The following is a 24,807-nucleotide window of genomic DNA, read 5'->3' on the forward strand; positions in this document are numbered from 1 at the left end:
TTTTATTTAACAATAATTATACCTAGAAAAATTTGCTCTAACAATATTTTTTTTTTGTAGTATATAATAATAATATAAATAATAAAACTTTCGAATATTTTCTTATAAAAAAATAGAAATTTATATTTTAAAAGAAATTGATTGGCGTTCAACTCAAATGAAAATAGTCACACAAAAATAAATTCTATAGTCACAAAATTATTTAAAAAAAAACATTCAAATCAAAGATTGCCCATGTATTTTTAAAAACAAATAGAAAGGGAAGTTGTTTTCATTTTCTAATCGAAATTTCTGGATATGATGCAAGCATTCAAAGTGGAATTTTTTTTGCATACATTTGCCAATAAAAATGGCCAAAGCTACATTATTTTCCAAGTCAATATGACTTAAATCGTACTTTTACTTTCTTTTGTATTTTCCACGGTGAACACCTAATGTTTAATTCCACAGACTTATATTAATTAATATAGATTGATAACATATTACCATAGAATATTTATACATAGATATCTCGAAGGATATGCTACCCTGCTGTAAGTGGATGCGATATGATGAATGAGAGAGAAGACTGACAGTTCCTATGTGTCCTTGTCATAGTCATATGTCATAATCGTATGATGCATAGAGATTTTGTGTAATATAAATAATATCTAGCCAACGACTTATAGATTAGGCAAGGAACTAACTGGCAGTCTTCTCTCTGATTAATCATATCGTAAACAATGCATATTACAGGGTGGCAATCGAATTGGTCTTATGAAACTCTATGACTGTTCCATGATATTTCAAGAATGACTTTTCAAGGTTTTCCAGGTCGACTACCATGTATTATATAAACTAGAACTCGATTGCGAATCGATATTCGAGACATTCGACATTTCCGTACGAGAAGTATACAATATTACGACTTACATTTGAAAGACATAATTGTGATAGAAAAACGTGTATTACGGGTCTATATTTTATATAAGTCTGTGGTTATTCAGTTTAAAGAGTTTTTGAAAATTATTTTTTTACCTTAAGACTATTTTTTATACGCTAGTAAAAAGCTGCCTTTTTTTTAAAATTTCGCAAATGGAAAAAGAAATTTTTAACTAGATATCCAAAAATAAAATCTGAAATTCCTTTCTATTTGTATTGGGTCATTTTTCCCCTATAACTCGTTTAAATTATACATACAATTAGGAAGACAAATTTTAAGTCTAAGTTAATCTTTCGGTCGAAGAGCAAAAATATTTTTTAACAATCATCAACAACAGAATTTCGTCAAAATAGACGACAGACTTTTATGCGATTCCAGAAGATTTACGTCAACATTCTATTTAGATTCTATTTTGACTAAAATTATGTGCCGGTAAGTGTATTTCATCGCCATTTTCAGCCGAATACAAATATTAAACAAAATATTTTCTAACGATAGCATTTGAAAGCTTTTTTTAATCTCATTCTTGGAAAACTGCGAATGCACGTCCATATAATTAGTTTTGTAATAAATTAAAAATAAATAAATATTGAGATTTAAAAAAATTAGAATCTAAAATGTATTATCTAAAAATAACAATCGTTATCAATTAATCGTCCAAAAATACGGTTTGGCTGTGTGGCGAATTAATGAAAACATGCTGCTCATGGATGCTTTCACGTAGCGAAGCCATATTTAGTCGAATCGTTAAAAATATACATAAATGCAAAAAATAAAACAAATGAAGAACGCCAATCAATGTCCGGGGGATGTTTCTAAAATGCGTCAAAGTTTACTAAAGCCATTTCTTTCAAGTTATAGAACAATATAAGAAAAATAGATCCGATAGAGAAGAACTGTTTTTATTGACTTTATGATCTAACACAGCGAACAAAAGTTTGAACCCCTCCCTTAGAGAACTCCTGCGCACGGGCCTGACTCGTAGCGTTAGAGATTGTTAGCTGGATCTCTGTCAAGTTGTTCTCAATAAAAAGCGTTTTCAATTTTACACATTTCAATATAATAAAGCATTGTAGGCAACCTTACTGGGAAGAAAAATATGAGAAAATAATCGATTGTGTTCTTGCTTCGCTTTAATAAACTGAAAGAAATTGGTTCGTATAAAATTTGTCGCATGGAGATACACAATGTCCCTTCTTTTCATCTTTCTAATTTAAATACCTTGAAATCAGAGCAATTTTCATGCGTTATCGAATTTTCTGTAATGAGATAATGGAAATTTCTAAAATCAACTTCAATTTTTAAAAGAGATACTTCAAACTCCACTGTTACTGTTTCATTGAGTACTGTATTATTCGAAACTAGAATAAAATAGAAGAAGGAATTTTCGGAAATTTTAAAAAAGGACTTTTTTTCCAGTTCCCATATTTTAATGACTAATTCACATTTTATCTGAAATTGAGTAGAAGTCCGTGATGTTTCAGATTACAAAGTGGATGAGATAGGAGAGATTTTAGGTGAATTGGGTTGTTATTTGGCAACTATTCATTTCTCTAGCTTTATTTGATTACATTGTAATCTGTCACTAGGAAATATTTCTACCTGCAGAAGTCAAGTTACTGTCTCTCTTCTGTGCCGGCACAGAGACAAATTATCCGAAAGTTTATGATTACTTTTGTAAAAAAGAAGTTAAAATGGAGTGGAGGGTCTCTGTTTTCTACTAAAAATCAAAGTTGATTATGTAATATTTACAATAAAACAGAATTTTGAATTTTTTTTCGAAAAACACTCTGATATCTATATCAAAAAGTAACAATTAGGGCCTATAATAGTAACATGGGGTACACCCGTGTTTAGAAACATCCCTTGCATACAAAAACAATAACAATTAAATATAAAATCACATATTTAGACAACGTAACTGTTTTTCGGGCACATGTGCGGTGAATTGGAACGTATCAACTGGTGGCGGTATTTGTGGTGGAGCAACAGCACCTCCGACAGCTCCATCATCTGGACGATTATTACGGTTATTGTCTTGTGAGGCACGTCGTTGTGGTAAATTACCCATTAATGTATCTAAATTAAGGTTCATTTCTTTAATCCGTGCACGGACTAGATACTCTAACGTGAATAGATGCTCATCAATCGCTTCCGGTATTGTATCACGCATAAATGTTGCTAAACGTATTAAATATTCCACATTATGTCCACTTGATCCCCGACATTCGGATATTTGTGTAGCGATTTCCGTTAAGGGAGCATCACCTAACCATAAATTATTATTCGGTGTTGCTACATACAAAAGTGTAGGGAAGGGTTTCATCGACGATGAACGGGGATAAAATGTTGCAAATTGTGTTAAATAACCGCCTAAACGACATTCGCGCGTGTTCAAATACGGTAAAGCTGCGTCACCTTTTACTTCGTAGGCACGTCCCCATACAATACTCTGAAACAAAAAGAGAAATTTGATATTAATTTAATACAAAAGGTAAAAATTCATTAGGACTTGAATTATAGACTTATAATTTTTTGGGTGAACGTTCTACCAATTAAGGTACTAAAAATATAAAGAGTTAATTTGTTATGAGAAATATTTAGCTGTTAATTACTTTGAATTGGATTACTATTTAGTTGAAATGTAATAGGGTCAATTATTTGAATTAATTTTAATGGTTCCGATTTCTGCCATCTATTGAGCGAAAATACAAACATATTAGGGTGACTTAAATCAAATGAATATATGCCAAAAATTACATTTAAAATTTATAATCTCATTAAAAAAAATTATGACGTGTTCCTACCAAATCAAATTAGGTGTTTTTTATAAATAAAAGAGTCCATAAGTAGTTTAAGAATCTATAAGAGTCCAAAATTATGTGCCAATTGTTCAAGTATTTAAATTTTATATGAGGAGAAACAAAAGAATGTCATATGTCAAAATACATTTTAAATTTAACCCTTAAATAGTGATAAAAATATAAGTAAAAGGTTGTTATTGTAAAGAGTAAGACACTTATTATTCGAACACGCCTATAGCCAAGAATATGGTAACACCAGATTCCATGGTATTTTAAAAGAAAATAGCGAGTTTACAAGAGTATGATACAATTATTATTTGTTTAATTTGTCTCTCATTATGGTAAAATTAATTATCATTAATTATTTTCAATTAATTAATTTACAAATTTTATTTTATGAGTTGGTTCACTTATTATGAGTTCCCACGCATATGGTATTAACGAAATTAAATTCAAACTATCAAAACACCCGGTCCAAATTTAATTAGTTTTAAAAGTCTCATCAACAATCGAATTTTTCAAATATGAATCAGTTGTAGGTCACAACCTAAGTATTCTGAAAATCGTTAATTATTTTTATACCATGTATATATGAAATATATCAAGGTATACTAAGTTTAGGTACATTTTTGGATATCTGTCTGTCCGTCCGTTCGTCCGTCTGTTAACACGATAACTCAAAAACAAAAAGAGATATCACGCTTGAAATTTTCAAGCGTGCTTAGGGCGTAAGAAGTGAGACCGAGTTTAAATGTATAAAATGTTCCTTATAAAAAAAATAAACAACTTTTATTTGAAATATCTTTTCGTAAACATCACTGTTTGCTCGTGAGAACGCAAAATAACTCGTAAATGGACAATTTATACAAAAAAGGGCCTTTCGTATAGTGAAAATATTATAAAAATAAATCTCAAATTTATGGAATAAAATTTGTTTTGAACCTGGGACTCTGGTTTTGAAGAATTTTGTAGTTGGCAACCCTAGTTCACATAAAATTTCTATCAAAATAATTTTATGTAATGTAAGACGTATTGAATTTCATTTATTAAATCCATTCAACTAACTCGTTTTTGTGTGAAATGAATTTACATATTAAAGTGATATTATGTAAAAGAATTCAATTACTCATTAGCATAATTAAAACGGCAACAATAAAAAAAATATTATTTACAATAAATAATAATTAATTTATAATATTATGTATTTCTAATAAAATTGATAATATTCATTATTTATTATTCAAATCGAATATTTTAAATATATTGATTTAAAGTACTATAAATGGTATTATTCCTAAAGAGCCACAAATCTAAAATTAAAACAAATGAGTTAATTGTTGCAATACCATGGATAAAAAGTGTTGAATATCAGTGCTTGTATTATTTTTTTATAAATTAAAAGAGTTTAAAAAACCAACACAATTATGTTCGGCAACCATTTATTTGGTTTTCGAAAATTTGTAAATTTTCGAAAGTAATTTCAATAATTTTTGTTTGTTTTTCGAGAATGTTTTACAAGGCCACTAGTTTGAACTACCTGCAAATTTTTAACTCTCAATGTTTTATAGTATTGGAGTAAATGGACGGCAAAGTTTTGTCTTAATTTGCGCCCTCACGGATAGACAGTGACGTTTACGAAAAAATGTTTGGAACAAAAGTTGTTTATTTTTTTAAAAGGACCATTTTGTACATTTAAACTTTTGTTCTATCTCTAACGGTTTACAAGATGGATACTTTTTTCTTTTTATTGAATAAGCAAAAAAATTCCATTTAAAAATTGATATATTTCGGCCAATTTTGAAGCTAGCAAGTCGAAAAAAAAACAAAAATATGCACAAATACATCAGCTAGAACTTTTAATTGCACTTTTGTTTTATTTGATGCATAGTTTTTTTTGTAATTTGTCAAAAATTGATTAAAATCCCAAACTACCCCCCCCCCCCCAAACATTGGGTTAGGTACGCTCCTGAGAGGTCGACTTTTATCACGAAGTTGAAAATTTCAAAGAATAATTAATTTTTCCCTTTTAGATATTTAGTTCCATTGTACTACTGCATGTTCTTGCGGCACCATAGGATATTAGTTAGGATACCAATCGTGGTACTCTACAATTTTATTTATATCGTTTTATGACAAGTAATCCCGCGTCGGCACTATTTTCAATATATCACGCATGATGTTAGTGTTCTTTCAAATAATTTAAATATATTAAAAATATTTTTGCGTATTATTTTATTCTTATAAAAAAAATTAACCCTTTAATGACCGCCTCAAAATTTTAAACCAGCAAAAATAAATTTGATAAAACTACCGTTCTGAAATTTAAACATCTTTATTAGAAAGCTAATTAAGGATCATTCACCACATCATACTTTGGGAGTAAGAAGGGTGGTTCGTCTAACATTTGTTAGAAAATGTGACATGGACAAGTGACGTCATAAAGGTAAAACATTTTTTACTTAATTTTCTTAAGTTATAACAATTATAAATTGAACTCTCTCGCCGTCTTTGTCACAGGTGGTCACATTTGTGAACCCTCCTCCCCTCTAGTGTGACGTCGATTATTTATTAAAATTTTTTTGTAGAAAAAAACAAAATGATCTTTGAAGGGGCGTAGCTCGGAAGGGAAAGGTTTTTGAGGGTTGAGTCTATAAGAACTTTTGATCAGAATGATCAAGACCAACTTAATTCATAGTTTTCAAAAAATTTTAACCGAAACCAAAAATCAATATATTGTGTGCAGGGTCCTTTATCTTAAAGTTAATTTTTCAACATTCATTCATTTAGACAATTGTTTATTAACAAAATTTTCGTTTTTATTGTAAAAAAAAAAAATTTTTTTTAAAAATTGGCATACAATTTTTTAGTATCGTGGAGCTCTTCTTATATATTACATATACTTAAACAATGTCACATTTTGTTGACCACCTCCCCACCCCGTAACATGTGATGTAATTTACGTATGCCTCCTTTTTGGTTAGATATAACAATGTGACGTCACATGGCCACTTAAGATTCTTTTATTTTTGTATCAAAGTATATTATTTTTATTTGACAATTTTAAAAGTGATTGGAGTCTTCGATGCAATGATGGATGCAATGGTACGAAGGTCACATAAGGAGTCGTAGTCGAGTTAAATGAATTACAATATATTATATTAAAACAAAGGTTAACTATGTTATTTGCCCTCATCATTTATTTCCTGAACAGATAAACTCATTTTAAAATATACAGATGTGTTTGAGACACTTTTGAAACTTTACAGCTGCTATTACCCGACTGAACAACGTAAAGGAGTGGTAATGTGCTTATCAGTCTATGATGACTGTTCTAATGTGCCACACTAGAGGCCAAACGCGTCGACTGATTTCGATGATTCTTACGACAATCGATTTGTCTTTAATATCTTAGATGATCCCCTTTATAAAGGATTCCATGCCGATTCATCCTGGCAAATTTCTTCCCGATTATTTCTTCCTCGATATTTGAATCTGTGGTCATTTTGTCTCCGGACATTCATACTCTGGTCAATTTATCCTCGGAATAGGACTCACAGTAGGACTCCATTGATCAACCCGTAGAATATCTGGGTATTTCATCCGAGTTTGCGTTGCTCAAAAAACACATAAACCTGTTCTAATCGTATTAAAAGGTTCGAGAATCGATAGATACATCCGCTTGGGTATTTCAATTAAAGGGTTGACGCAAATGCCATAAATTTGCAGACCTTGCCATTGCCAACCTGTAAAACGTCAGGTTCTTTCAATCACACGGTTAACGCAAGAGTGAAAAAATTCACAGACTCGTGTCAGTTCGACCTCATTAAAGTTACGATCAACCTGTGGAATTCCTTAAAACTCGTAGACTCGTGTTACCTCAACTATATTAGAGACATGGCAAACCCGTAGAGCCGTATAATGCCTGGGTATTCCATTCCCACGGTTTAATTTAATTAAGAATAACAATTTTAATAATTAGGGATAGAAGGAATATCCAGAGATGGAATGGCAAAATGAATTATTCGGTTACCAATTTGAAGGGGATCAAAAATTAAAGGTTGAAATTAACCCTAAATGAACAAGGGATCACTTGACCGCCAGGCATAGTTACAAAATTCTTTAATCTAATCCACCGAAGAATGGTGTTTGTACAGCTCAAATTTAGCTGTTTAGGGCTCAAATGGCTATTGGTAAATAAATTTTAATCGACAATCGATTAAAAATAGTCCAATTGATTGGAATTACGATTTGGGTGAAAGTGTCCCCTTAAACGCTACAATTTTCATATGAAACATTTGGCACGGAGTATACATATGGATCTCTATAATTGTGACGCTGCAATTATAACGTTTAAAAATAAACAAATTTTCTTATAATGAAAACCTTGAGGCTTCAAAAAAGAAAATTCATTAACATAATGAATATAATTTATGTATAGCAAATACATATGATAGTTTAGAACACGTGGAGTTTATATGTTTGTGTAAACAGGAGCGTACTTTAGAGAGGGCAAGTGATGTTGACAATACACTAACCGGCACAGAATTTCCCTTGGGACAAATTAGGAATTTTGCTCGCACCTGGCAAATTATATAGTGTGTCTAATTAAGTCGGCATCAGTCGGCATAATCAGATATCAATTTTTTGCATTCGTATCCGAGGTTTGTTGAAAAATATAAATTTTTCCGAAGGGTAAAGTACTTTCATTTTTTACAATGTCGGCAATATTTATTGAGAAAAGTTGATTCTAATTGAAAACTACGGTCAGGTATCCAATAATATCATCCGTCTATCATCGTCTATCATGCTATTTTTACCCGATTGAGCAACGCAAAGGAGTGGGAATGTGTCTATGTGGCACACTAGAGATCAAACGCGTTGACCGATTTTTATGATTCAGACGGTAATCAATTTGTCTTAACCTTGCAAGTATTACTGAAGATATGATAGTAATGAAAATTCAATATGGCGACCAATAGACACCATAATATGAAAATGTGTGTTCCTGTGTGGCACACTAGAAACTAAACGCGTCGATCGATTTTGATGATTCTGACGTCAATCGATTTGTCTTAACCTTGCGAGTGCTATTGAAGATATGGCATTAATTAAAATTCAATTTGGCAATCATCAGACCAGCCATATTTTGAAAAAGAATGTAGGTGTGTTCCTATGTGGCACACTAGAGACCAAACGCGTCGACCGATTACTATGATTCTGACGTCAATCAATTTGTCTTAACCTAGAGAGTGCTACTGAAGATGGGGGTAGTAATGAGAATTCAATATGACGACCACCAGACAAGTTTTGTGTAGTATAAATTTGTCTACAAGTCAATCTGCAAACATAATTTATAAATGCTAAAGAGTCCTACACACGGTTAGTTTGATGAGTCAGTTTTGTGTGTTCATTTCTAACTGTCAGTTCAATATGCTACTCGTGTCAGTCAGTTCAATGTGCAACCCCTTGGAAGCTCCAGTCCTTCTAATTGTGTTTTATGTTACATTTTAAAAGAAAGTCTTTGCTCAACTAACCATACTAACACTCAACAATCACCCAAAACGTAGGAATACAGACGAGGTCTGGAAAAGAAATTGAAAGGCTAATATCTATTCAAACGACACCTGTACGCATGCTCAGATAACTAAGGTGACCAACTGAACTGTCACGCCAAAATCGATGAATTTTCATCAGTACATCAGTTCAATTTTTCGATGCGAGCTGACATCAATACCTTAGCTTACATACGGTCAGTTCGATGTGAACACATCAAACTGACCATGTGTAGCGGCCTTTATACAGAGAAGTGTTAGTAATAATAATAAAATTTATTTTTTCATGGTAGATGAATGATATTTAATATCTGACCGTTGTTATCAATTAGGATCAACTTTTCACATTAAATTTCATCGAAATGAAGGTACTTTATTCTTGGGTAAAATGTACATTTTTCGAATTCGAACGGAATTTTAAACCGCTTTGAAATACGCTCATGTGTATAAATAGAAAATAGTCTTTTCAAATATTGATATTGTAACTATGTGTGATATTACCAGAAAGACAAATACTCTTTATTGATTGATTGCAAAAAACAAAAAAATGATAAATATTATCAAATTTGAAAATTTTTGTTTAATTAGTGTTTAATTTACTGAAGTGGTACGTATTATGTCTAAATAAATTTTATTTATATTCGAGTATTTACGAGAAAAAAAAACATGATTTTGCACTTAATTTGATAATAAATAGAACTTAATCCTTAATCATTTTGTACCTATCGACTTTGTAGGAGAGGGGGAGTCTGGGTACTTGAATTTTGAACATTTAATTCATACAATGATTCCTTCCATAAAGAGGAGAGTACTCGGTGCCGGATTAACCGATGTCAGGACTCCTAGTTGATGTGAAAATCAGACAGCGCCGTGTTTTTTTTGAGTGTTGTGTGCCCCCGTTTGTGCGACCCGTTTCATGAAAAATTTATTTTTAGTCTTCGTAAATCATTTTGGCACTCTCTTGTGGCGTGTTTTTTGTACAAAGGACCCCGGTAATTAGATAGGAAAAGGCATTCTGTGATGGATAACAGGTGCGACACTCTGGGAGAAATCCTGACGTAGAAGCTTTGGGCTTTCTGTACGGCGTCTCGTCTCGACAGAGTTATATAGCTTCATCTTACCCGGAGATATTTTGCCTCCGAATGACAGAAGCTGGTCTCAAAGAGGGCACAGAAGATTCCTCTGTCTATGTGCTAGAGACCCATTTGCGGTACCCCTCTTCTTATATATCATTATTATAGATTTACCATCATCCTGAATCACTCTGTAATGTAAGTACAATAATAAGACTGACTTGAATATGATCTAAAAATAAAACTATTCATTGGTTTTACCAAATGCCACGTGTTTTCATGACGTAAAATCAATCGTTATATATATTATAGTCTAGGAACCGGCATGAATTTTTATCCTCTGTATATATGAAACATATCAGAGTATATTAAGATTAGTACCAAGTTTTTAACGCTTAGAAATATTGATGCTACATACAAAATTTTGAACACGATAACTCAAAAAAGAAAAAAGATATCGAGCTGAACTTTTGTTCTATTTGTAACGGTTTACAAGATGGGTTCTTCGAACCCAAGACCCAATTGACCTATATTGCTCATTTACGAACTCGGCCTCATTCTTTACGTCCTAAGCACGTTATAAAATTTTCAGCTTGATATCTATTTTCATTTTTGAGTTATCGTGTTTACAGACATGCAGGCGGACAACCAGAAATGGACTAACTAGGTGATTTTATGAACACCTATACCAAAATTTTGTTAGTAGCGTTACAAACTTGGAAATAAACTTAGTATACCTTGATATATTTCATATATACATGGTATAAAAATTCCTTGAAATTATTTCGAAATAACGGGTTTATAACACACACAACACTTTCCTGTTGACCTTCGATACAATGCATATGACTATATTTTCGGGAAGAAAATGATTATAATTGAACGTCAAGCTCCTAGACTATGTGTATTTGTACTTATATCAGCTTATAAGCTGTATTTTATTGACAGCCATTAAAAACACGTTTGGATGTAACATGTATGTCATAATTGATCATGTATGTCATATTTCATTATTCTAATTGACAACTTTTATTTATCAAAATAATTCATATATTATTTAGACAATTGAATAATTAAATGTCGAATACAATTATTCATTCGAATATCGCTCGAGACTTAAAACAAGATAGGTAGAAGAGTCGTATACCTGTCTCACTTCCTGCTCTATGAGCAATGCGAACTTGGATAAAAAGACACACAATAAAGTTTATGACACACAATAAAGTTATAACAATGATGATTTCGACTTAAAATAACTCGCTACTAATTACTATTTTTAATACATGTTCTCCTAATATTAATTTACGAACTTTTGATTTTTTTCTACGAAATTTGTTGTTTGTTGTTTTTAGCCACGGGTACAGGGTGGGTTACGGTAACTACGGGAGCGGAATTCCACACGGATCGAGCTAGGTATTATAGTATTTACTTATAGTTAAAAGAGACTTTCCATGGGATTTTTCTTGACCTATTAAAATTTTTTTAGTCAAATTCTATTCTGTAGGGAGTTTTTTGACGTAATTAAAAAAGCCTAACAAAATTTAACGAACCAGATAAAAGAATTACTTTTTATTGAGCGTAACCGAGTTTTTTGTGAACGACCCTGCTCTACTGTAAAATAAATTTTGCGAAATAACATTTGATTATTAGTCCGAGCAAATTAGATACATTTGGTCACTTAAATTGTGAAATGAGCTGTTTTTTAACGTAAAATTGTAGCTTTTTTTCGCTGATTTTTTAGGCTTTGCTAAATATATCTTTAATCCTTTTGTGACTATGTTTGTTACGTTTTCACACAAAAACTACTGAATGGATTCGAACGAAACTACAATAATATAGCTCCTACATCAGAATAACACATAGACTATAATTTATAAAGATAGCGGTTACTCGCCCTCTCCGTTGAACGATTTCGAAGACTCTTGAATGGATTTTAATGAAACTTTGCAATAATATAGCTCATACATCAGAATAAAACATAGGCTATAATTTAAAAAGATACTGGCAGTTACCCGCCCGTAAAAGCAAAAAACTTACTAAATCCAGACTAAATAGTTTAAACCTTACAATTTTACGTTGAGAAAGTGTTTTAGAATTTAAAGTAAATATACTAATGACAATTGCCAATTTTCTTGGACTAATATTTATATTATAAGCTACTTACATCAGGTTCTTCGACCAATGTCGCAACTCTGCCTGGCTGAAACAAAAATGATTTGGACGATTAAAAATAACATATATCTATTTATAAATAAAACGTTATTTAAAATTTTTCACACTTTAAAGTACGTTCGCATAAAATATACTCAATGGCGTATATATAAGGGGGACTAGAGGGTTTTTTCTCGATAAATCCAGATTATAGGATAATAAAATTAAAAATACTGTATACTATCTGATACCCACCAGCCTCTCTCTCTCTCTCTCTCTGTGGACATTATCATGAAATCTAGCTTAAAATGATCACTCACACGATAAGAAATGTATGGCGTTTACTACAATGCTGGTAAGGTATATAGTGTCTATGTTAGCATAAGAAATATTACAGAATCGAATAGGGATATTCACTAGAAGTATTATGTGTATCACCAATCAGTATGGGCCTGCCGCCCAAACTGCATTGACTCGTCCGCCATAACTATTGTCAATGTTACTATAGCCTTAATGGTCAAATCAGTATAATGTGCACATCGATATTGACAATTTTTTACCATGAAACTATTAAAAAGAAAATTAAAAGTCGCTTTTTGTTATACACGAAGCCCACTTATCGAAGATAAGTGAACAGTTTAGCCTAGGATAATTTCCCCCCCTCAATTTTTCAGAATTTATTTAAACTTATTTTAACTATTAAAAAAATCAAGCCTTTTACTGAAAGTGTTTGATTAATAAAATGATAATGTCCCCTAAGAAGGTAAATCTACATACGCTACTGAGTATATTTATCACATAAATGAGGAAATTGTTTTTAAATACACAAAAAAAAGATTATCACGGCTAAAGAAGCATGTAAAATGTATTTAACTTTTGACAGAAATAAAATATAGAATTTTTTTGCTTACTAACGCCAGAAAATTATATTTTCAAATTTCTTTGTTGAAAATATTTGTATTTCTAATTTTAGACGTAAAAAATTTTTTTTGTTTTGGGTTATTCGCTTATTAATACAGAAAATACTTGAAGATAAATCCATTGTTACAATTTTCTTTAAATAGATTTAAAGTGGTATATAAAAGGCATTTTCGACTTACAATTGTGAAAAATCTCAGGGTCTACTTCTTGTTTAAATTACTACATGAAGCATTCTGCGATAAGAGGTATTTTTTCATATACATATAAAAGGATCCATGACAAAAAAAATTAAATTTTAATCTATTAATACAGGGTGTCCCGCGAATCGATGGCAATAGCTTAAGAGCGTATTCTTTGGGCAAGTTTAACCCGAAAGTGCCTTATATACTTCTGTGCAAAACCCAATAGTTCAGGAGTTAAGGGCACTATTAAATTTAACCAATAAAGTAAAGACATTGTTAATTAAAGTAGTTATTCAACATTCAAAAGCTGATGTCAGTGGCGTGCATTACATATAGACAGAAATACACTGCCTACCCTACATAATTCAGACAAATATGTAATAATCTTGTTCTGATATCTAATATTATTTATCTACGAGTATCAATAAAACACATCTTAACGGGTATCATCTATAATTCTATAAGGCATACATTGAACTTTAAGTAAATTCGCATTGCACTGCACTAGCGCCGCTGAGTGCCTCCAGGCAAGGTTACGTTATATTGGCTGTCCACGAAGGACACACTTAGGCTATAGAGCCCATTGTGATACCATATATGTTTTACCACCTTTCCGCTGATAATTTTATTTATCAGCTCCTCAATTTCAGAGGCTGAGTGCACCTCCTTCATGCATATACCATGCACTACACCAGTCCATCACAACTATTAATTAAATTAATTTTGTTGCGACGGCGGGAATCGAACCTGCTACCCTCAGCATACCGCGGATGGAATTGGTTACGCCTTAACCAACTGAGCTAATAGGGCGACGCCTCCAGACAAAGACACGAACTTTTCTTGCCTAAATGTTTATATGTATGCACTCATAGTCATACGTGTGTACGTTCGTAAATATACAACCCAATTTTTCATTTTTTATCGTTTTATAAGAGGCCAGGGAAAGAAATTGTATTGGTTATATGAAGTAGAGTCTCTCCCTTGGATTACCCAAAAACAAGAACAAATAAAAAAATGTTTATACCTCCACTGAATATTTTGGAAAATCATACGCCAGGAGAAAAACACCAGTGGAGATACGCTTTCTCCACATCCATTAATTAGTACAAAACATATATTTTATATAATGACTAGCTGTTAAACCCGCTTCGCTGGGTTGTTTTTGCTCATTTAAATATCAAAATTGTTAAATGAAAGACTTTTTTTTTAATTCTCTCTGTGTGTACGGAACAGTAAGATTTTTTTGGCCGATCCCAATATTATGTCTACACTCTCTGTGTGTACGGAAAAGTAAGGGAAAGATCGATAGAAACCCATGGAATATTCCAGAATATTCGAGAAAGTTCTAGAAAATTCGATAGAAATCCATAGAACATTCCAGAATGTTCGAGAAAATTCTAGAAAATTCGATAGAAATCCATAGAACATTCCAGAATGTTCGAGAAAAATCGAAAGACATTTGCGCCAGTAGCGCCATCTAGTGAAAATTGTACTATTGACAGTGGCGCCATCTATTGAAAATTGTACTATTGACAGTGGCGCCATCTATTGAAAATTATTAGAACTAAAAAATCGAAAGACATTTGCGCCAGTAGCGCCATCTCGTGAAAATTGTACTATTGACAGTGGCGCCATCTATTGAAAATTATTAGAACTATTTTTTTAATCTATTTTCTATGAATTCCTAGATCATTTTTAATTCCACCCCCACCAAACTCCCTTATTCACAATGGGAGCCTAAGGGCTACCCAATGACATAATCCCCTACCGAAGATCAATGATTAGTTTTAGGGAAAATCGGGGACATACAAACAAACACTCTCTTTTTATATATATAGATTAACCACATATTACATCTTATCGTAGAATGACCCATTTAAAATTCAACGTATCTGAAATGGAGGACACCCTTCACATTCCATAATGTCTAGGATATTATTGATAACAGTCAATGTTTGTTGATTGATTAAAAAATAATTTTTCGCAAATGAACTATTCTTATCTTTTAATTGAACTTACACAATCGTGCAAGTTTATCTCAAAATTATGAGTAGAAAAAAATTATTATTTGTAAATGAATTAATACATTGATAGAATATACTTGTTAATTAAAAAAAAAACTTGAGCAACAGAGCTCCATAACTAAAGTTATATTCCCCCCCTCATTATACAGAGTGTTCTGTTATTGATAGCAGAAAATTATACCAGTAAATAAACAACTGTTGTGCTTTGCTATGACATTATGTGTTATGCATTACACAATTTAATCCCCTTCGTACCTATCTTAATATATAATTTGATACCTCTTACATCTAAGTGTCTCTGTATTGGTGAAATAATTTGATAAATATGTATTATTTTTTTGTTTTCTTTATAAATAAAGACAACAAAATATTATTTTTAGTATTCGCTACCCAATTATATCAATTTACAATCAGTAAAGTGACGCCGACTAATTTAATGAATTTGATAGGTCTGTGAATTCATAAATCTTTCTTTTTTTCGCATAGCCACAGCTCCCGATTCAGGCCTCAGATCGAAATTTGGTAAAGAGCTTTTCCAATTTTCTTGATAAGCTTAATTTACTGGTACAATTTTCTGCTATCAAAAACAGAACACCCTGTATATTATTTATTATATTAAGATATTTTTTAAAGAAATAATAATTATATCTTTTCTAAAAACATGAAATATCTTCAAACCAAATTAAAAACAATATTTTATGGTATTAAAAATTGTATTTCAGGGGCTGAGAATTTCCAAAATCACATAAAATAGTAATTCAATTTACAAACCAATTTTCAACCCTCTAGTGAGTAGCTTTTGGTACAAATTTAAGAGTTATAAAACGGGTTTATACCACCTCCACCCTTCCCGTTGACCTTCGATACAATGTATAAGTCTATATTTTCGGGAAAAAAAATACAAATCCTGCAATAAATTTGACCATAACTTTGAAAAATTGAATAATCTAAGCTGATAAATTACTTACATAGATTTTGATGTAAAAAAAGTTTCCCCAATTAATTAGTTTTGAATTTTGTATGGGTCAATTTGAGGACAAAAATCATAAAAAAGAAATGTTTTACAAGAGAATTCATTGTAGCTTAAAGTTGGGCAAACCTCAATCCCCTATGGCTAAGTTTTCATTGACTATGCTTAGCCAAAATTAAAAGCTTCTATTTTCAGTCTAAAGGGGAGCAAATCCGAAGAAATTTTTGAGCTAAATATCATAAATTTAACAATATTTTGGCATAAACCCATATTAAGCCAACAAAAGCTCACTAGAATTAGAAACTTGTTAGAAACTCAACCTCTCATATGCTCTCCATGTTAACTAATTATCCGAATTTTAATTAAATTTATTTCGAATTAGAGACGGTCAATCGATTTCTAAATTTTACAAGCTTTTATTTAGTTTCACCTGTTCTGTTTTCTGTCTGTAATCAAATCTTGCAAGTCAATTTTGATCCACTTCCCGGTTTCCCATTTAGTTGAAATTTCGTATGCACATTTAGTTTAGATGACAATGCATGATAAGGTTGTGGCGTCCTGATTTTCCCATCGCTTCCACCATAGTTAATAAACATACATTTTTTTAAGTCTTAAATTAAAAATTTTAATAAAAAATACTTTTTAAGGGATAAGCTTTTATTGCGATAAAAAGTAGAAAATAATTTTATCTATGAGTCACTCATATCCGACTATTTGTTAAAGCTTGAGGCGCTTAATATAAAGAATGAATCGAAAAAAAATTAGGCATGTGAAGTAGATGAAGTGTTCCGATTCATTTTTGATATTTTAAATTTAGCGCCTCAAGCTTTTACAAATAATTGAGTATGAGTGAGTCATAGATACAATTATTTTCTACTTTTTAGTTCAATAAAAGTTTGTCCCTTAAAAAGTATTTTTTATTAAAATATGTTTTCTTTGTCTTCATTAACGATAAACAATTTTTATGTGACAAAAACAAGATTGTGGTTTGGTTTTAAGAATTCATGACAGCTGCTAATTAAAAAATGTCATGTCTGACTCTGATGATGACGAATTTAATTTTAAAAAAAATTAAATAATATTTATTTGAAACAAAAGACTGTATAAACAGCAGTTTTCATTTGTTCTATTGTTCTATTTTTATTTCATTTTTTTTTTGACTACGAACCTGATTTGTAAAAGTGAAATGAATATTTTTAAACAAATATTGGATTTCATTCGATATTTTTATTAATTAATTTAATAAAAAAACTAGATTTGTGTTTGGTTTTCTGGTTTCAAATGTTTAAACTGTAATTTAAATCTTCCAAAAAAAAAAAGTATATACAATATAGAATTCTTAAAAAAATGCCCATGAATGGCCTACTTTTTATACTTCGAAATAAATTAATAAAGTAATGCCATCTATTTAACAAAAAATAAGCAGATTTGATTTGAAGACTTTTTTTGGCTCATAAAACAAGCAGTTTTGGAAGCCAAATAAGTAGTTTGACTGTTTGAGCAAGTACGGTGAATGTTCAGACGGACATCATATTGGACATATTGTTTCTGGAATTGTTCAGACGGACATACGGACAGACAGCCGAATATGGACTAATTAGGTGATTTTGTGAACTCCTATACAAAAATTCTGTTGATAGCATCAATATTTTTAAGCGTTACGCCTGATACGAAGTTTCACTGCTGTCCCCTTAGCCTCTCCCTAGAAAATGCTATTTTCCCGTATTTGGAAAGGTTTTCCCTAAAGTGTGGGCCTTCTCGAATTTTCCCGGATATGTGGCTTATACCAATCCTAGGAAAACCTTAAGGTCTAGCCTTGTGCCAAGTTTAATTGAAATCGTTAGAACCGTTTTTGAGAAAACCCCAAAAATCCTGTTTTAGCCTAGAGGGAAGTACCCTTGACAAAAGGCCTAGGGAAAAAATGAAAAAATCGTCTGGAATTATGACCAAACTGAACCTATGTACCGGATGAAAAATTGGTTGAAAATTGAAGGCTCCAGCTTGGTAACAGACATACTGACATACCGACGGACGCAATATTTTTTAAAAACCACTTTTTGGAATCAGGGACCCTCAAAACGTGTATTTCCGTCGAAACACCGATTTTTTTATATAATATAATAAAGTAAAAAGTTGATATTTATATGATTAAAGATTTTCTTGTTTTTGTATTTTCTGTATAAGAGGGAAACCTTGAAAACATATAATTATAATCAATTCTCCATTTGAAGAGACGCGTATGTTTGAAACTAGTAATTAGCTAATTAATAATTAGGTATACAATCCACATACAACATATACAGTATAGCCTACTAAGGCTAAATTTGATCAATGTCAGATCAGATTATAAAAATTTATCAAAGTTATGGTCAAATTCTTTGAAGGATTTTTTAATTAATAACAGTTACTTTTTGAGGATGTACGAGCGCCAGGGCAACTTTGGATAAAATGCTTGAAAATTTTAGAAAGAGTAGGGTATTCTACTATTTTTGAAAAAATATTTCAAAATGTTGATTTTGCTAATAAAAAGCCACCAAAAATTTATTTCGGAAAAATACACGCTCTCTTGCCAAAAACTTTTTAAACCTTTTTTAAACTGTCAAAAACGCGGGCATCCAATTTGATGACGTAATATGGGTATCACTACACGAAATAACTCAAATAAGTTTGACAGATATATTCATAGACATCTGATTATAATATAAATATAAATACTTATCTATGTATATATTATACCCAGCTGTCTACACTGAACTAATTGATGGTCTATGACTCATACCGATATGACATCACAACAAGGCTTACCCGCGTTTTAGGTCACGTGATATACAGTTTAAAAATTACGATTTTTAATTTTAATATTTTAAAAGAAAAATGTGCTTTTATGACTCGAAATCAGAGTATTTAAGTATATTTAAGTATATTGTGCTTTTATGAATCGAAATCAGAATATACTCTATGGGACAGGAAAGATCAATCGGGCTTGCTTTTCTAAACATCTGGAAATCGTTGATATTATCAACGCTTACGAAAAAAAAAAAAAATTCGCATTTGGCCGATTTTCGGGTGCTGTGTAAATTCCGCTTGTAATAAATTATTGAAAAAAAAAAAAAAACTGTTGTGCCCGACTAATTAAGGATGTATAAGCACGGTAGTGGGGACACAAATTAAAAAATATATATTTCCAATTTTGATGGTGAATTATACAGTAAAATTTTTCGATATCTACAGTAATTTTCAAAACAACGAAAATTGAAAATTTTCTTTAATTATTTAGCTTTCGATATTGCGAAAATGAAGGCAGATATCGAAAAATTCTATTCTTATTTTTCGTCTATATTCATGAAGTTATAAGTTATAATTTCAACCACAAGCTTAAACTTGTCTTGGCGCTCGTACTACCTTAACTGGATAATTTTATTGAAAAATTGATTTGTTGTTTTTTTCAATCATAGTGAAAGTTTTTTAATTATAAATCATAAATAGAAAATTCTTATTTCTTCGGATTAAAAATGTTTTACCACAAAAAATATTTCGGAAAAATTTTGGGGATAGGCAAAAGACAAACTTTTGGGGATAGCCAGAAGTTGAGAAATAAATTTTCAATTATTTCAAAATATTTTGTTTTTGTCAATGACTGGTAGAATTAATTTCCGTTTATTTTGAATTAATTTGATATTTGATTAATTCTTAAATCAGTCAAAATAAACAAATTTTTGCATAATATTTGTTTAGAGTTCAAGGATTTTTTTATTAATTTATGTGATTTTAAATATTATTGTTTGAACGATTTTATTATACCATGTATATGAAATATATCAAGGTATACTAAGTTCAGTCACAAGCTTAGTAACGCTTAAAAATATTGATACTATCAACAAAATTTTGGTATACGTTTTCATAAAATCACCTAATTAGTCCATTTTCGGTTGTCTGTCTGTTTGTCGTTTGTTTGTCACCTGTCTGTCCGTCTGTGATCACGATAACTCAAAAACGAAAAGAGATATCAAGCTGAAATTTTTATAGCGTGCTCAGGGTATAAAAAGTGAGATCGAGTTCGTAAATGGGCAACATAGGTCAATTGGGTCTCGGGTTCGTAGGACCCATTTTGTAAGCCGTTAGAGATAGAACAAAAATTTAAATGTAAAAAATGTTCTTGATATAAAAATAAACAACTTTTGTTCGAAACATTTTTTCGTTAACATCACTGTTTACCCGTGAGAGCGCAAATTATGCATAAATTGTATAGTATATATTGTATGGGAATATCAGTTATATATGTGTGACAAAGTAATCAACACTGTCTATACATGGTATTTCAACAATTAACTCAGTCTATTGTTTGTTTTCACTTTTTTTCTTTTTTTTTTAATTTTTTGCAGTCGGGACTAACTTTTTCTTATCACAATGATAAAAATCAAATTTTGTAAGTGTGTATTGACTTTTTGCTTGCCCTTGTGAGTAATAAGTCAATTACTATAATTGACGTCAAATTTGTTTAAACAAATCTATTTTGTTTTTGTAGCTAATTAATTTCGGCTATACTAAAAACAAATATTCCACGTAAGTAAATTCGTGGAACTAATTAATTGTGTTTCGACTTTGTACCTGCTGATAGAGCAAACTAAAGTTTTTTAAATTATGATGACGTCATAAAGTTAAAAATTTCGATTTTTTGATAATACAGCCAAATTTGAGTCGATCTTATTGAAATTTTTTTTGAAACCCAGTAATTATGGGTCATTTCTTTCAGTTATGATGTCAAGTTTTCGATGTCTATCACTTATGTGCTTAATTTCGGGATCAGAGCTCCACATTCTTGAAAGTTATTAGAGCTAGGTTAATTTTCATTACAAATTTGAAAGGTATGACCCAAATTTAGTAGAATTACATATTTGGTTTATCAAAATTGGATAAAATTTGGATGTGATAAAGCAAAATTAAATTTTTTTGATTCTGATGACGTCATAAAGTTAAAAAATTCTATTTTTTTAATAACACAGGAAAATTTGAATCGATCTTATTGAAATTTTTTTTGAAACTCACTAATTTTGGGTCATTCTTCTCAACTGTGATGCCAGTTTTTTGCTAGCTATCAGTTTTTTGCTTAATTGCGGGAAAAGGGTTCCATATTTTTGAAAGTTATTAGAGCTAGGTTAATTTTGATCGCAAATTTGAAAAGTATGACCCAAATTTAGTAGAAATACATACTTGGTTTATTAAAATTGGATAAAATTTGGATGTGATAAAGCAAAATTAAATTTTTTGGATTCTGATGACGTCATAAAGTTAAAAAATTCTATTTTTTTAATAACACAGGAAAATTTGATCCGATCTTATTGAAATTTTTTTTGAAACGCACTAATTTTGGGTCATTCTTCTCAATTGTGATGCCAGTTTTTTGCTAGCTATCAGTTTTTTGCTTAATTGCGGGACAAGGGTTCCATATTCTTGAAAGTTATTAGAGCTAGGTTAATTTTGATCGCAAATTTGAAAAGTATGACCCAAATTTAGTATAATTACATACTTGGTTTATCAAAATTGGATAAAATTTGTATGTGATAAAATTGGATTAATATACACTTCAAAACAAATCTAAGCCAAAAATAAACAAAAAAAAAGCAAAAAATAGAAGGTTGCTAAATCAATTTATAACCCTTCTAAATTCTTTTGTGTTAAGCGAAATAAAAGCTAAGCGTAATTTCATTTATTTATTTGTCTAAGTATATGATTATGCCAAAATACTGTTGAATTTATGAAATTTTTAGGCCAAAAAAGTTTGATTTGCCCATGAAATACTTTTAAGATCCCAATTTAGCACAAAATTATTCTAAAGCCTTTTCTTTTTGAATGTTCTTTGAAAAAACCTTAAACTAAAATAGTGCATTTTGACAAAATCATAAAAAAAAATATCAAAGGCTCTTCAATTCTATTACACTCAATTTTGAGACACCTTATACACTCCCACACTCTGTATAAATGCGACTTAAGAATATTCTAAATTTAGAGAAACATGAAATTGAAAATAATATAAAATTTAATTAAGCATTTTAAAATGTTCAATTTACATGAAAAAAACTATTCAAAAAAATTTCTAGCTGTAAAATTATGTACAAAAAAAATTGTTATCAGCCTTCTTTAAAAAAATGAAGATATTTTCCCTGCGTCCTAAGACACTTCGAAGTAACAAATCGAGACCCAAGGCCTTCACTAAAATTTTTTTCCCGTATTGAAAATTTAAAAAAAAATGAGATGTGAAATGGTTTGAAAAATTGGGCTCATAAATAAAGAAAAAAAATTGGGGCTCATTTTAAGTCAAAAGGTCTTTTGTTATTTTTTTTCAAAAAATTTAAACCTTATTGGGTCTGGAATATTATTTACTTATAACACATTAACTATCAGGATTAAAGCCCCGATTCTTTCATTTACAATTCTTAACTTGAAGCCTTTTTAAAAATTAAAAATTGAAATTATCTCTACTTTATTAAAAATGTTCAATTTATTTGAAAAACAATATAATTCGAAAAATATGTTAGCCAACTTTTTAGCCTTGAACTCGTCTCGTACACAAAAAAACAATATTAAAAAAACTTTTGATTGATATAAACATTATTTAACAATTCAAATTAAATGAAAAACACTATAATTATGTTAATTGAAAAATTACAATTTGTAAATTGTTATTGTGAAAGTTCTAATAAAAAAAAAAATTCAACTTAAATTACCTTTTTCTCAGTGCCCCTATGCGTTGTATTCCCTTGCCAAAATTTCCTCGCATATCCCCTCACATATCCAGTCATTTCGTTTTGATAATCAAAACCGGGTTGCCAACATAGTGACCCATATCCGAACACCCATAAACCGGTCGTCTCATCTGCCGGACCATTGTTATTCAATGCTTCGTTATTATTTGGTTCAAGTAAATTTTCTAAATCCATTTTTTTTGGCAAATATCACAAAGTCAAAAATTATATAAAAAATTAATACTGCGAAAGATATGTTGTTGTTTTTGGTACAGCGCGAAGATTTGCTTGACAGATTTTTCTGATGCAATTATTCGCACGTGGGTATAATTTATAAATACATTTTTAGTAAAATTAAATTAAATTTTCGTCAAACATATGGTAAAGCCATTGTGTGTGGTTAATTTTGAACCGGCACATAAAAATTAACTTAACATTTTTCGCGAATTAAAAACAAATTTTGATTTTAAATAACGGATTTTAAAAACTGTATGTCCGACAGCATAAACAGCTGATTTTCAACTAAAACGAGAATGAGTATTTTTTTTTGTACTAACACGTTTTATCTCGATGACAAACAGCTGGCTTCTGTACACAACTCCGTGCTACGAACACGATTTTACAACGCCGATTGTTTGAAATATTATGATGAATTTTTTTGTTAATTATTCAGTTTTGATTAATAAAATTTAACAATCTGTAATTTTTTTTTTACCCCCATCCTTTTACAATTTGTTGCTCTGTCTCTCTATCAGTTTTGCATAAACTATTTGAGAGAAGCGCGCGTCGATTTCAATTTGTTTATTATGATGGATGTAGCAGACATGCGTTGTTTTTGCTATCTCAAAAGATATTGCGAATATTGACGTAAATTTTTTTTTAAAATTATTATTTGAAACTAGTTTTGAAGCGGTTTTATTATAATTACCTTTGTTTATCAAAATAACAATAAAAAATCCTTTTACGCCTTAACTAAAGGTCAACAATTAATTTAGACTTCATAACATTCCAACTTGATTCAGAAATAACATAAATTTAATCCTTGGCATATTGTTGAAAATTTATAGTTAATTTGCGGTAACTTCATATGTCTTTATAGAACAATTTCTGAATAAAAATTTATGTACTTTTAAAAGAAACAATTTCTGTTAGAATCATTTAAATAACTTAGAAACAACTCAATTAACCGCCCCCACTCTTCTCTCCACCCCCTCCCTGTAATAATGGAAAATTGTGTTTATTATTTCATTGTTGAAATTTTAGAGATTTGTGAGATTCTAGAGCCTAAATGGCCGAGCGGTCTAAGGCGTTTGTCTTTGTCTGTTTGTCCATTTAGACTTAGGTTGCGGGTTCGAATCCAGGCAGCGGCAGTTAGTTTTAAAAAATGTGGTTTGTACGTAAGTCCCACAACCAATTCCCGCAGCTCCATGATATTAGTTAGTATAAGTTTTAGGCTTTTGCGTAA

General features: G+C 30.6%; 1 protein-coding gene across 1 annotated transcript; it reads right to left on the reverse strand.

The window, feature by feature from the left end:
- Nucleotides 1-1,782: 1,782 nt before the first annotated feature.
- LOC123302523 (glutathione-specific gamma-glutamylcyclotransferase 1-like) lies at nucleotides 1,783-24,005 on the reverse strand. The gene is made up of 3 exons (XM_044885494.1): nucleotides 23,325-24,005; nucleotides 12,516-12,551; nucleotides 1,783-3,374 (listed from the first exon to the last, which is right to left on the reverse strand). The coding sequence occupies exons 1-3, from the start codon at nucleotides 23,535-23,537 to the stop codon at nucleotides 2,823-2,825; spliced, it is 801 nt and encodes a 266-aa protein (XP_044741429.1). The 5' UTR covers nucleotides 23,538-24,005; the 3' UTR covers nucleotides 1,783-2,822.
- Nucleotides 24,006-24,807: the final 802 nt, after the last annotated feature.

Source organism: Chrysoperla carnea, chromosome X, assembly GCF_905475395.1.
Source record: "Chrysoperla carnea chromosome X, inChrCarn1.1, whole genome shotgun sequence".
NCBI classification, from domain to species: domain Eukaryota; kingdom Metazoa; phylum Arthropoda; class Insecta; order Neuroptera; family Chrysopidae; genus Chrysoperla; species Chrysoperla carnea.

Excerpts from the sequence above, each read along its gene's own strand:
- LOC123302523 (XM_044885494.1), bottom strand. The coding sequence starts at position 23,537 with ATGGATTTAGAAAATTTACTTGAACCAAATAATAACGAAGCATTGAAT. Across the intron at positions 12,552-23,324 it reads ATAGGGGCACTGAGAAAAAG|CCAGGCAGAGTTGCGACATT; the intron begins GTAATTTAAGTT and ends TTTTTGTTTCAG. Across the intron at positions 3,375-12,515 it reads CATTGGTCGAAGAACCTGAT|AGTATTGTATGGGGACGTGC; the intron begins GTAAGTAGCTTA and ends TTTTTGTTTCAG.